At 40.5% G+C, this 13,933-nt stretch overlaps 1 protein-coding gene and 1 pseudogene across 6 annotated transcripts in view; one reads left to right on the top strand and one right to left on the bottom strand.

Moving 5' to 3' along the window:
• Positions 1-13,933, top strand: part of TPP2 (tripeptidyl peptidase 2) — a 70,143-nt gene that overhangs the window by 47,588 nt on the left and 8,622 nt on the right. For 2 of the 6 annotated variants that reach the window (XR_007125698.1, XR_007125697.1), the window contains exons 22-27: positions 1,828-2,072; positions 2,326-2,404; positions 4,559-4,597; positions 10,002-10,153; positions 12,375-12,471; positions 13,695-13,836. Coding sequence is in view for 4 of the 6 variants with exons in the window: in XM_047720342.1 (XP_047576298.1) it covers positions 1,828-2,072; positions 2,326-2,404; positions 4,559-4,597; positions 10,002-10,153; positions 12,375-12,471; positions 13,695-13,825 (743 nt within the window). In the remaining 2 variants the exon portion in view is untranslated. The remainder of the gene's footprint in view (positions 1-1,827; positions 2,073-2,325; positions 2,405-4,558; positions 4,598-10,001; positions 10,154-12,374; positions 12,472-13,694; positions 13,837-13,933) is intronic. The other 4 variants (XM_047720342.1, XM_047720344.1, XM_047720343.1 and 1 more) reach the window with 2 other exon arrangements.
• LOC125096491 (uncharacterized) lies at positions 10,209-10,279 on the bottom strand (annotated as a pseudogene).

A 13,933-nucleotide genomic window follows, 5' to 3' on the forward strand; every position in this document is an offset into this window, starting at 1 on the left:
ATGATAATTTTTGGTTTTGTGGGTTTAGGTTTTTTTTTTTTTAATGCTATAGTTTTGTATTTGGTTCTTTGACAACTACTGGAAGCTCAGTTAGTTGACAGCCTCTCATTTATGTAAGTCAGCTAAATCAAGTTTTGGGATAGAGGAGTGCATGGATGAATCTTGCGAGCACTAGCCAGTATAGCCGCTTTTTTTTTTTAAAGATTTATTTGAGGGGGTGAGCAGAGGGAGAGAGAAACTCAAGCAAACTAAGCACTGAGCTCAGAGCCCAACACAGGGCTCAGTCTTCTGACCCCGAGATCAGGTCCAAGCTGAAACCCAGAGTCAGACGCTCACCGACAGTGCCACCCAGACACCCCTGGTGTAGCTTTTAATTTTAATTATTTCTTCTTCCTCCCCACTGCTTCCACCACATGAAGACTAAGAGCAAATCATCTAAGATGATATTAGCATCTTGAAATGATCCAGGGTCTGAACTGGATGCAAAGCATTGTATGGCAGTGCCAAGTGTTTATTAGTGTTTATTAGAACTTTCAAATTTATTTTTTCCTGAGACAGCTGTGTACTCAACACAGTGCTTGTCTGGCACTATTGTATGAAAGGCAGAAAAACTTTGAATCACGTAGGTTTTTTGTTTGTTTGCTTTTAAGATTTATTTGAGAGAGTAAGTGAGTGAGTGAGAGAGAGATCACGAGCAGAGGGAGCAGAGGAAGAGGGAGAGCAGGTTTGCCACTGAGCAGGGAGCCCAGTGCAGGGCTTGATCCCAGGACCTTGGGATCCTGACGTGAGCCAAAGACAGATACTCAACTGACTGAGCCACACAGGTGCCCCTTAATCATGCAGTTTATAGAAGTTTCATCCCTGATTAATACATTGTTACAAAGAAATGAGGTGTTTCCTGTAACATGTATAATTTTATGCCAAACAGTGAAAATAATTTGTGCAGGTTTTTTTCAGTTAACTGCTCAGGGAATGGTTTCCTTCAAGCCCCGTCACATTGCAGTACACACTGGGTCATTGCAGGGCCGTGACTTTGTTGCTTTTACAATCTGAGAGGAAACGGCGTGCCGTGCTCCTGAGCAGGTTAGCTAGGAGGAGCTGAGTAGGTCTGTGCTCCTGCATCTCTGCCGGTTCCGTTTTTCCCGTCTGTGATAAAGAGGTGTGGCACTTTGGTTGTGACATAAAGATGACCGGTTGTGTATACACACGTGTATATATTTGTCTTAGGTGTTATATGGCACTTCAATTTTGCTAGTTTTGGTGGTGGTTTATTTTTTTTTTTTCAAAGATACTATTTATTTATTTGACAGAGAGAGACACAGAGAGGGGGAATATAAACAGGGGGAGTGGGAGCAGGAGGAGCAGGGAGCCCAGTGTGGGCCTCGATCCTAGAACCCTGGGATCATGACCTGAGCCGAAGGCAGATGCTTAATGACTGAACCACCTGGACACCCCTTTGGTGGTGGTTTTTACATGTTTCTGAAGACTTACGAACTAGAAGAACATTGCTTATCAGTCTTGAGCAGACACTGACTTAGCTGAGAGTATGGGAGTAGCCTGATGTGGGAACTTGAGGGCTCGGGAGCCATACCTGCCTTCAGCTCCTTTATCCTTTATTCTCCACCGGGCCTTGGACAGTTCAAGTGATGTTCCTGGACCTGCTTCCTCACCTGCACGTTCAGGCCCTTGTGTGTAGGTGTGTGCGTGCACACACACACTCTTCCTCACATAGTGTAAGTGCTCTGTACGTGGTAACTGTTCCTGTTTATCCTCTTACTATAATTTCTGTTGACTTTTCTTTTTCCAAATGTTCTTTGTCTTTTTTAGTATTCTTTGAAACTGGAGAAAGGAGATTATACAATTCGACTACAGATTCGTCATGAGCAGATCAGTGATTTGGAACGTCTTAAAGATCTTCCATTCATTGTTTCTCATAGGTTATCTAATACCTTGAGCTTAGATATTCATGAAAATCATAGTCTTGCACTTCTAGGAAAGAAGAAATCAAGTAATTTGACATTACCACCCAAATATAACCAACCATTCTTTGTTACTTCCTTACCAGATGACAAGTAAGTGATAGTGTTGCTTACACTTAATGTGTATCTACTGTAATCTTTTCATGTGAGCTCATTACATTGAGCTAAGTTTATTTATGTTGTCACTTAACCATTTTAGAGTAATATTATTTCTCTCTTTGATTTTTGAAAACCAAGCTATGGGAATTATTTCAGAATGCAATTGTTTTGATGTTTTGCCCCTTGATTATCTTTCTGAGACTTTCTCTTTAGTTCCTTTTATTTCTCTTTTGAACTTTCTTATTAGAATACCTAAAGGGGCGGGACCTGGATGCTACCTTGCAGGATCCTTAACATTATCGAAGACTGAACTTGGAAAGAAAGCTGTAAGTATCCTTTTTTCTTTAACACTGAAATTACCTATGCCAAAATTTCCATTCCTTTAAAAGATGGGAATTAATCCCACACTTAAACAACACATAGAAGAGAAGCTCTTTCTGGGGGGGAAAAAAAATTGAGTAGATTTTTCCCAAAGGTCAATTAATATTTGATTGTATTTTAAAATATTTAGTATTTTTTTTTTCCAGGCCTAAGTACTTGGGCCCTGAACTGGTCATACCTTGCATGGCTAATAATATACTTGAGCTCCCTTCGAAACATGTAGGTCCAGATTAAACTTGGCTTAAGCGAATGGGATGTTTGAAGTTACAACATTTTATGGAATTTTAACCAATATAATATTGTGGATATAAAAATAAGTCGGATCTTGGGTTACTTCTAGAAAACCAGTCAAAACATTTCTAATGAGCAGTATTTTTCTCACTTGTACAGACCTTTCTCTTAGTTGGAATTTTGCATAATTGTGTAGATAATTAGGAGATACTTCTTTTGGCATTGCCTTTTATTTTGTAGCTTTAAAATTACGCCATTAAAAACATGTTTCTTGTTGTTACATATTAGAGATAAACATTACAACTGGATAGGTAGTTATTTTAACTTTTCCATCTGTTTTCATTGCAAGTTTATTACGAGAATAGTGTTAATGTGGGTCTGTCACGTTCTGTCACACGCTAGCTCAATGCGGATAGAAGTTGTCATTCTTACAGTTTTACATTTCTCCTTAGCATCAGATCTTCCATAGTGGTCTCCTACCTGATGTTGGAATCATAAATGCCCTTACCAAGATGGAATAGATTTCTTGCATCTTAACAAGTATACTTCTTGCCACTATTGAACCAGAGGTCACTTACCGCTGTCTTAGAGGCGTAACTTAGGAATTCTGTGCTTTGGAAAAATGGTTTGCCCTGACATTTCTTGAGTGTCATTTCAGTCGATGCTGCAGTTAACCCATGAATGACACGGTTTGAACTGCGCTGTCAACTTATATGTGGGGTCTTTTTTCCAGTAGATACAGTAGCGTACTGTAAATACATTTTCTCTTCCTTGTGATTTTCTCAATAACATTTTCTCTAGCTTACTGTTAATCTATGAATATATATGAAATAAGTTACTTGACTGTGTATGTATTGTTACGGCTTCCAGGCAACAGTAGGCTGTTTGTAGCTAAGTTTTGGGGGAGTCTGTACAAGGATTTTCAACTGGGTGGGACAGTAGTGTCCCCAGCCCCCGTGTTGTCTAGGGGTCAACTGTACTTATTTATAGATACACTTTAGAGTCATTTGAAGTTAATCAGTAGTCAACGACACTGGAATTCATAGACGCACGGATTTAAGAAGTCCTGGTCTTTTTTTGTAGGCCTCACTTCCTGGGCAGCAGGGCTGCTTCCAACTGTGGGCTCCCTGGATGGGGAGATGGGGAGATGGGGTTCTCACCCAGATAACTCTTCTCAGGTGTCTACTTCTTTGTGACGGTTATGACAGAAAAGCATTGTCACTAAAAGTGCATTTTTAGCAAGTCAGAGGTAGTTACTACTTCCTACTGTTGTTACAGAGGCGTAAACTATACAAGAATGGGATTAACTGGAGTTGCTATTTGCCAGGTGACTACTTACCGGGTAGATTTTCTTGAGAGAGAGCAAAACCTAAAGGCATAGAGTTTATTGCACTTGTCAGCACCTTGTTTGTTTAATCTTACCTCATACTGTGCGTTTCTCACCGGTTTGGTAGTTGGGAAGGTGAGTGTTGTTTCACTTCTTCTGCCTTTCATGGTCACCTTGAATACGATGATGCCTGGGCATGTATGATTGTTGTGACTTCCCTGAAATCAGACTCTGGACTGTCAGCTAAAATTTAGTGTTTTTATAAGCTTTTTGATAACTAACAGATTTTGCTGTGCTCAATTTTTTAAATACAGAGTTGAAAACATTTGCCCTCAGGAATAACCTATTTGATTACATTTTTATTAAAATGAAAGTGGCAATGTCGCTTTCTTTAAAAGCCTGCCATTTTGATCGTAGACCTGACCCTTCTTACGGAGACAAATGCATGTGGGACATAAACTGGAAGACAATTAGACAGACGGTGTCTCCATCCCGTGTAGATTGTGCATGTTTTCTTACAGAATGTCCTTCTAACTCCCAGGGGCAGTCTGCAGCCAAACGACAAGGAAAATTTAAAAAGGTACTGATTGTCAGTTCTTGAAAAAGATGTCTTAAAGCCTTATTTGCATATTAGTTAAACTTTTTTTCTGTCACCTATTATAAATCTTTAAAAACATCTCTCCCTTAGTTTCCTTTCTTTAAGTTCTGCAGTATAGTGCTTTTAGCTTGTCAGTGTTGACATACTGCTTTCCTGAAGTTTTTTTCCTGCCATAAACTGCTGGAAGGACCCCTGTTTTATGTGTGTCTAGAAAAAAAATTTAATGCTATTCATTTCTTAGCTACAGATATGCCAAATAGTAATATTTGAAACTTTACATATCTAAAATCCTACGGAGAAATTAATGTAATTTTTTTTTAGCTATATAAGCCAGAACCATTCTTTTTAAAGTCCAAAAACTTTTTTTTTTTTGAAGATTTTTATTTATTTATTTGGCAGAGAGAGAGAGTGGGAAGCAGGCTCCCTGCTGAGCAGAGCACCCAATTCGGGGCTCGATCCCAGGACCCTGAGATCATTACCTGAGCCAAAGGCAGAGGCTTAACCCACTGAGCACCCAGGCGCCCCAAAAACATTCTTAAATTGGATGATTTGATTATTAAAATACTATGAAGGAATTTGAAAAAAAGTTTCTTCCTTGCTCTTGCGTCATCATGCTGGAGGAGCAGAGATAGAGCAGTGGGTGGTGGGAACAGAAATAAGGACTTTCCACCCCAGGTTAAAATTGACTCTAAGAATACGAACAGGCTTAAGACCATAATTTCCCTACAACTTCTTAGACAATCTCTGATTGACTGAGAGAGCCAAATTTCACTCAAAACAAAAGCAGAATTCTATTTCTTAGGTACTTAGTGGAAGGGATATTGTATATATCCCTTATATATACATACTCAGCTGTCCGGCATCATTCAGCATGTTACCCATTTCTCCTGTTGAGACGAGAAGCATTGTTAAGATTTTGTGTTTTAAGGTATAAATAAAAGATAGCTCTTTCTTAATTCACAGTGATGTGAAACTAGGGATCACCATTTTAGACCAGATGGAGTGCCTTTATTAAAGAGAACTTCTGTAATGTCTGTATTGTTATGTAATGGTAAACACTTTATTCAAACAAAATGCCCCACTGGGAATCATCTTTCCAGTTAAAGGAATATCTGCTTCACTGTGGGCTGAACATTGTGGCCTGTTTCTGGGCCATGTACATTCATTTAATGAAATATAACCAGCTTTAACATGAAAACAAAATAAAGTAGTAAATGTCATTCATCAGACTCATAAAACAAATTTCTTTTTATTTATAGATTGTTTATCTTTGGGTCATCCTGAAAATAGCTTGAAAGCCACTGCTTTAGAAAATGAAGAAAAGGTTTTCTAGGAGCCCATTAAAAATAGAAGGTGCTTATCTCAAAAGCATAGCTGGGGTTTTTTCTTCCTATTGTATATTTTGCGGTTGATCTTTGGGGAGTTTTGGTGGATTTTGTTTGGATCAGGTTGTATAAGATAGGAGACTATTAAGTGAATAAGAAAGTTATTATTTGATGGTTAGGAAAGCTTTATATATAACAAACTTGCACAACTAGAGTTACCTCTTCCCAGTTCTCCTGGTCTTATAGTCTCATTACCAAAAAGATCTATATATTAATTTATTGCCAGAACAAAATACCAACCAGCTTTTGGTGCATAATCCTCAATGGGTTTGTCCTTTGGGTCTCAGTGACTTTTCATTTGGAAAATGCAGGTTACCTTTTTAAAGTGGATTTTCATATGAAAGAATATAGTTACTTTTAACAGATGATAAATAGCATTCCAGTATGATTTTGATCTTTAAAATAGCTGTTTTAGTTTGTATAAAGATATTAAAGTTTTGAATTTAGTTAATAATTTTAGAACTAAGGAAATTATCATTTTTGAGCCAAAATTTAAATGGCAGTATGTTATCCAAAAAACAATTATGAGTTTTGCAGGTAGATTTGATTTTCAAGGATATTGTTCAGACACTGTCAAAATACTTGGTGATTAGCGGAAATAATATGTTTTTTAGAAAAACTTACTGTTAAGTATCTACTATAGAGAACTTCAGCATTTCTGATCTGAAGATAGCTCTTGACTCGCTTTTTAAATCGTAATCAAGGTTGCTCAAGACTTAATGGTACAAAATGATTTCCATTAAATTAACCCTATACTAAGTCCTTGAGAAGCGAGTTGAAAAAATACTGACCAAAAAAACAGGCGGACATGATAAAACAAAAAAGACCTCCATTTTTCTTTTGATTAGGAGTTAAAATTACCATGTTTGTAATTTTGAATAGTAATAAGGTTACTGTCCTCACATATTTTTAGGATTATAGTAACACTTATAATTGCTAATTTGAGGTACTTAATATATAAAATGCTGATCACAAAACCTTGATTTCCACCCCTAAGATCATTCATCACAAACTCTCCCTGTCTCTTATGCTTTTAATTTTTAGTGATAGTTTATGATTATCATGGTATAGGTTTTCTTTCTGTATATAGGTCTTTCTTAGAGTTTATTGTTAATCATAAATTAAGTTTAATGGATTGCTTATTTTAAATTCAGTTCTGTTTTCTCTCTTCTGTACTCAAACATAATAGCAAATGCCTTACCTTTGAGCTTCAGAAGAGGCATAGCCTCACAACAGAGACTTCCTTCCCATCCTGAAAGTTGCCTCTCTCCCTAATCAGTCAAGGAGGCGAGGGAACTACGGGAGGTTCACGTTAGGTTAGAATCAGCATGGACTGTGGGGATTCCTCCTCCAGGCAGGTGGCATCCTTACGCAAGTACAGTGGAAGTACAGGACTGTGTGAACAGAGGGTAAATGTTGGGGGCTGTCCCTGCCCCTCGAATTCTTCAGTATATTATCTGTGCTGCACAGATGATACTGAAACGATCTGTTCCCGTAAGAGCTTCGTGGTTCTTTAGCAACTCTGATTTTGCAGACGCTTTTCACCCCAGCAGTGCCCACCTAGAAAAGTGAACTCAAGAGGAAGGAAGACGGATGGGTAGCAGGGTCCTAAGGAGCTTTTCCAAGCAGAACCCTACTGCTTTTGCCCCGTCCCACGCTGCACACGCGACCTTGGCTTGCAGGCGCCCTGGCTCCTGGCCTCAGACAGAGCATGGTGCTGAGATGGCTGAAAGTGGGTTTGTGTGGTTCTGTCACATGAGAGGTTTTATGGGCGCTTTACCTGAGTCATACTGAAGGAACAGTTACTGTTTGATGGTGGAATGCTATTAGAACTACTGCATCGGTGGTTCCTTATATTTGCTATTGTAATTATACCCCAAAATAAAATATAGTTGTGAAAATTGTTAACATGGGCATATGCACATTGTATTTACACCTAAAAATCCTGTTTAGGGCAAGGTGGGGCTTGCAATATTATTTTCTTGTCTCCACCTGTATAAAGTTTTTTCTGAAATTACTATGATTAGAAAAATAAAAGTTTTGGTAACATATTTTTCCCCAATTCTAGAAATGTTAATTTAAACCAAAAAAAGGTTTTAATTAAGCATTTTTAATATAAACTTGAAGCTAGAATTGGTAAATTGACTTTGTCTTTTAATTAAGGGCAGCTGGTTATTGTGCCAGAAGCAGAGCTAGCCAGTCTGATACAGGATTTCCTTTCCCAGACACTGCCTTGGTTTTTGCAAGTGGAGACTTACGTGCTTTAATAGAATAGATCAAAATAGACGTAATTAGGTATAAATACACATTTCTCTGCACTTTTCAAAACAGAACTTCTCAAAGGTGCTATCTATGCTGCTTTGCTTCCTGTTCTCCGTGCAGCTCTTTCTCGGGCGGCCCTCACCCCCACTGTCCACGGAGACTGCACGTCTCTCGTCGGGGGCACCAGCCACTGCTGCACAGTTCTGCGACCGTGTCCTCCTGCCCCTGGCACCACCTCCGCTGTTGTCACTGGTTGATCACTCCTCTTTCGTCCCGCTGGCTTGTCCAAGGAGCCCCTCTGGTGTCCGTCTCCTTCACTCCCCAGCATTCTCTGAGACCGCGGAATGCTTCGGCTCAAAGCCTGGGCTTCCTCCTCCCCTCCCCCGTCCTGCCTGGTTTCATTTGTCCCCTCGTTTTAAACATCATCAGCAGGCAGTGTCGACTCTGCCTTCATGGATTTCTAGATCCGTCCATTTCCTCCTCTTGTACAGCCTGTTCTAAGTCAGAGCAGTGTTGGGAATCCAGGCTCACTTCCTCACTTGTCTTCCTCCTCCTCGCCTTCTGCCCTCTACCGTCCATTCTCCAAATTGTAGGAAGAATTACTAAAAACAAACCAACATTGTTCATCCATATGGGATGCAGAGTCATGAAACAAAAAGCAGAAATCTTGAATCATGTTCACTGCCTTGCCTACAACCCCCCTGCATTTAGAATAAAATCTGTCTTTTGGTCCGATGTTCTCAGCCCCGCCCCCTGTGGTTGCTGCCAACGTGTCCAGTGCGTCCGGCCGCGCTTGCCGGGTACTCAGGCGCAGGGCTTTGCATGTGCCCATCTGCCTCTTCACACGCTTCCTCTCCTCAGTTTGGTTAATTAAGGCCGCGGAGGCTCATTCACTTAGGGCGTGGAGGTTCACTTAGGTCACCTATGCCCTGTTCTGCGGGAATTCCCAGCACCCCTTTGTCCGCATTGTTCCCCTCCTCACTGAGTAGCCACTCCCTGTCCCTGCATTCCGTTCCGCTTCCTGCACATCCCGCGGTGTCTTCTGAGACCCTGCGCTACCTGGATGTTGTCTGTCTTCCCCCACTAGGACATGCTCCCGGGGGCAAGAGAGGGCCTTGTCTGCTTGGCTCTCTTCACCTCTTAGAGCATTACCTGGCATGTCTCAGGCGCTCAGAAAGTCCTCTTGATTGAATGAAGAAATTTCCCTTTAAATTTATATAGAAAAGAGGATCTTTTTTAAAATTCTAAGTTATTTCCTTCCTTTCTCAAGTAGAACAAGTGAAAGCTTGGTAGTAGTCTTTGGTAGGTAGTACTTTCTGTAATCCAGTGTGGCAAGTAAAGCTAAGAATACCGCATACACTCACGGAGGAAAGTCTGTTCTTACCTCCACTACTTTATTTTTTTAAGATTTTATTTTTAAGTAATCTCTACACCCAGTGTGGGGCTGGAACTCACAACTCCCAGATCAGGAGTCACACACTCCACTGACTGAGCCAGCCAGATGCCGCTTACATAAGTCTTTATTTTGAAGAGGATTTAAAAGCGTCAGTACTTTAAAGTTTGGGAGAAAATTCCTTTGATCACAGATTGGGATTTTTCATGTGTTGTAGCCCTTAGGATCTGGAATATGATGTAGCACAACTCAGGGCAGCCTGTGTTCTGAGATACTCAGTAATGAAGATGATTTTAAAATATGTAAAATTAAGCGTGTTAATCTGAGACTCTCTCCACATTCATAGGATGTGATCCCTGTTCATTACTACCTAATACCTCCACCAACAAAGACTAAGAACGGCAGCAAAGACAAAGAAAAAGATTCAGAAAAGGAGAAAGATTTAAAAGAAGAGTTTACTGAAGCGTTACGAGATCTTAAAATTCAGTGGATGACAAAGTAAGTTTTAGTGGATTTTCGGCCTCTATTTACTTTCATTTTCCCAGTTAAAGCAGTGTGGTGTGTAAGTGGATGGAATGTATTCAGATACTACACTTGATCTTAGCCAAAAGGCCGAGAAGCGATTCATGGAATGTATTCAGAATGTTAACAGTGGGTGGTAGGGTTACAGGGGTTTTTATTTTAACCACTTAATTCTGATTTGCTCTTGGAAGAGAATTTTACTAGAAAGCATAAAGAAAAAAAAAATCACCTTTTTGCCTACTCTCCAGAGGTAATCATTGTCCTATGATTATTTCTCTGTAGTTATGCATGTAGCAGTGTGAATGATGTTGTGTCCTAGTTTTCCAATTACTATGTGATTTTTGGCATTTCTTAGGTCATTTAATAGTCCTTTAAAATACCATTTTAATGACTATGTGGTTTGCCGTCCTGTTAAGGAAATGTAACACGCTTAAATACTCTATTTGACATTCACGTTTATATCTTTTCTCTGTGGTGCTGTGATGGACATTTTTACACATGTAGTTTCTTTAAATATCCATCAGATCACATCTTAAAAGTATAATTATTGAGAATCAGTATTATTAACACTTAAAAATTGCCTTGCTATGTTTTGACATATTGCCTTCTAGAGTGAATATCACAATTTCTACTCCCTCCAGTGGTGTATGGCAGAGCCTGTGATGCCATGGAATTGGCAACGAGGCCTTGCTGATAGATGGCGAAAAAAGAAAAAGCCATTATCGTGGTCTTAAGTTGCATTTCTTAAGTTACGAAATTTGAGACTTTTAAAAACTGTCACCGCATTCTTGTCAGCTGAACATGTCCTGTATTTTCTATTGGGACATCAGATTTTTCATTTAACTTTTTAACATAAAAGATATTAATGCTTTGCTGTACTTGTACACATTTTCCCTCAGCTTATTTTTTGACTTTTAGCTTACTTTTTACATGGTAGAAATTTATTCTCTGTAGTCATAGGGGTTGCTTTTTCCATTTGTGTTACGCGGTATTTCTGTCACCACCGTGTTCCTGTGGGAGTCCTCGTCAGCTGAATGGGTGCGTCCTTGCAGTCCTTAGCTCTTCTAGACTAGAACAGACGTCATTGTGTCATGAAAATAATTCCCAGGGATTGAGCAGTTCCAGGGTCCGTCTACATTCAGGCTGACCTTTTCACTTAAAACTAGGCTGTATCTCCACCAGAATCCAGAGTCTGTAAGTCAGTCTCTGATCGATGGTAGGGTGTCGTAAACAGCTGAAAATACAGTGTAAATCCTTCAAAGGCGAAATGGCAGAGGTTGACTTCTAGCACGGCAGCGTGAGGAGTCCCAGGGGCCCACTTCTCTGGAAACTAGTGAAAAAAAAATTTTTTTTTTTTTTAATCAGCCTTTTAAAACCTCTGGAGTTGATGTAAGGGCATACAGCAAAAGATGAAGAAACATCTGTTCAGGAACATCTGTAGTTCAGGGAGAAAAGTGGGAGTCTGTGGTACTTGAGCCCAGGCCGCTCCCTGCTTCCCCACTGCAGCTCAGGGACCAGGCCGCTTGCGGCCGGAACACGGGGCGCCCCTCCGTTCCTGGACAGAGGACTCTCTTCCGGGGAGGAGCTGCCGTGTATGTGGGAGCCTCACGCTGAGACCTCTGGAGTGATGCGCGGAGGTTTGGGGTTGAGGAGAGCAGAGGGCCTGCCTTGGGTATGGCACTGCTGAGATCACTAGGGCCCCTGTCACCCTAGCCCAGGAAGTGGTGGTTTCAGGGCAGGCAAGGGAGGCCTGGAAGAGCCTGGAAGAGCCTACTGCTCCCCTCACCCATGTCGTCAGCTTAATCAGCTTCCCCATTCAGGAACATGGAATGTCTCTTCCTTCATCTGAAACTTCAGATTTTTCAGAAAAGTATACATTTTTCTTATACATTATAGACATTTCTAGAGCTTTTCATCTTTCTTGCTATTTGATTGTTTTTTCCTCTTTATACATTTATACCTGGCATATTAGAAAACTTGATGCTTCCAGTTTGATTTTTTTTTTTTCCTAGGTTAAGCATATTTATATTACCTGCAAATAATGATAATCCTTGTCAGTAAAGAGACTTGTATTTCGACTGATGCTTTATGTTATGGACTGGAACTTCAAAGCAATGTTAAATAATAGGGAAGACGGAAATTGTTTTCTTTCTAACAGAAATGAAATATAACATTTCTCTCTTTCTTACATACATAGGCTGGATTCTAGTGACATTTATAATGAATTGAAAGAAACGTATCCTAATTATCTTCCTCTGTATGTTGCAAGACTTCATCAGTTGGACGCTGAAAAGGTGGGACGTGTTCATTCTTAATATTTGAGTATTCCATTTTGTTTGTAACATTAGATAAAGTTTATACATTGAATAAAAGTGCGACCTTATATTTGTCTTGTGTCCTTGCCAAACGCAAACATTCTGTCAAACTGAATGTTCTGTTAACTATTCTCATTAAGGTAAATATAGAACTTAGCTATTACCATGAGTTCAGCTTAGAATTCCCGCTCCTATTTTTGGTCAGTGGGAGGAGTAGCAGGGAAGATATACCCAGGGTTGCTTTTCTGACATTCACCTCAGGGCAGGGGTCCTGGCCTGCAGCAGGTGTACCTGCCGCAGAGGAACAACTCCTACTTTGCATTAACTGTGTTACTGATGCTAATTTTCAAGAATTGGCCATCATTCCAAACTGTCTTAACAGCTCTCATTAGTAAAGTTGGCCAGTAAGGAAGCGCAAGCCATAAACAATTAGAAGTGGTCAGGGTTTCAGAGTGAACTTGAAGACTGAAAGGAAACCTCCAAGACTCACGAGGGGAGCACTGCAAGCACCGCGGTGACCGTAGTCAGACTCCGCTGGGTCTATTCTTGTCTGCTCCCATCTTTGTGGTTTTAATAATAAACTAGGGAGAATGTTCATCTGCAGGTGCTTTTTTCCCTCCTGTTTTCATGTGGCGTGTGACTGGAGTAATCTAGCCAGCCGGGTTTCTAAGATGCCCAGAAAAGGAGTTGCCTTGGTAGAAAACACTGCATTTCTGGGAACCTTTATCTGGCCTACCCTCACCATCTAGTATCAATGGGGAATGTGTCTTGGCTATTTTCCCATCAGAGCTCAGGTTTTCTGGTGATGCTGATGTTGTGGCCGTCACAGTAGGGGCAGCACAGAGCGCCCTGGGCTGCAAGCAGACTGCCCTGTCCCCTCTGCTGGGTTGTGACTGTCATGGTTGGGATGACAGAAATGAAGGTACTTTGGTGTACTCATTGATACATCCATTTCTTTTCTTTCTTTTTTTTTTTAAAGATTGTATTTATATATTTGACAGAGAGAGACACAGCGAGAGAGGGAACACAAGCAGGGGGAGTGGGAGAGGGAGAAGCAGGCTTCCAGCTGAGCAGGGAGCCCAATGCGGGGCTCAATCCTAGGACCCCGGGATCACAACTTGAGCCAAAGGCAGACGCTTAACGACAGTCACCCAGGCGCCCCGAAACATCCATTTCTTATTTCTTCTTTTTTTCCTCCCTAGGAGCGGATGAAAAGGCTTAATGAAATTGTTGAAGCTGCAGACGCTGTTATTTCTCATATAGACCAAACGGCCCTAGCGGTTTATATGGCCATGAAGACTGACCCCAGGCCCGATGCAGCTACTATAAAAAAGTACCTAACCAGTAAATAATCTTTCTTGCATCTCATTCTTAGTTACTTTTTTAAATTAATGAGAATATTCTTCTATTCCGGCTTGTTCTGTCCCGGGAGTTATCAGTA

This window comes from Lutra lutra, chromosome 3 (assembly GCF_902655055.1).
Source record: "Lutra lutra chromosome 3, mLutLut1.2, whole genome shotgun sequence".
Classification (NCBI taxonomy): domain Eukaryota; kingdom Metazoa; phylum Chordata; class Mammalia; order Carnivora; family Mustelidae; genus Lutra; species Lutra lutra.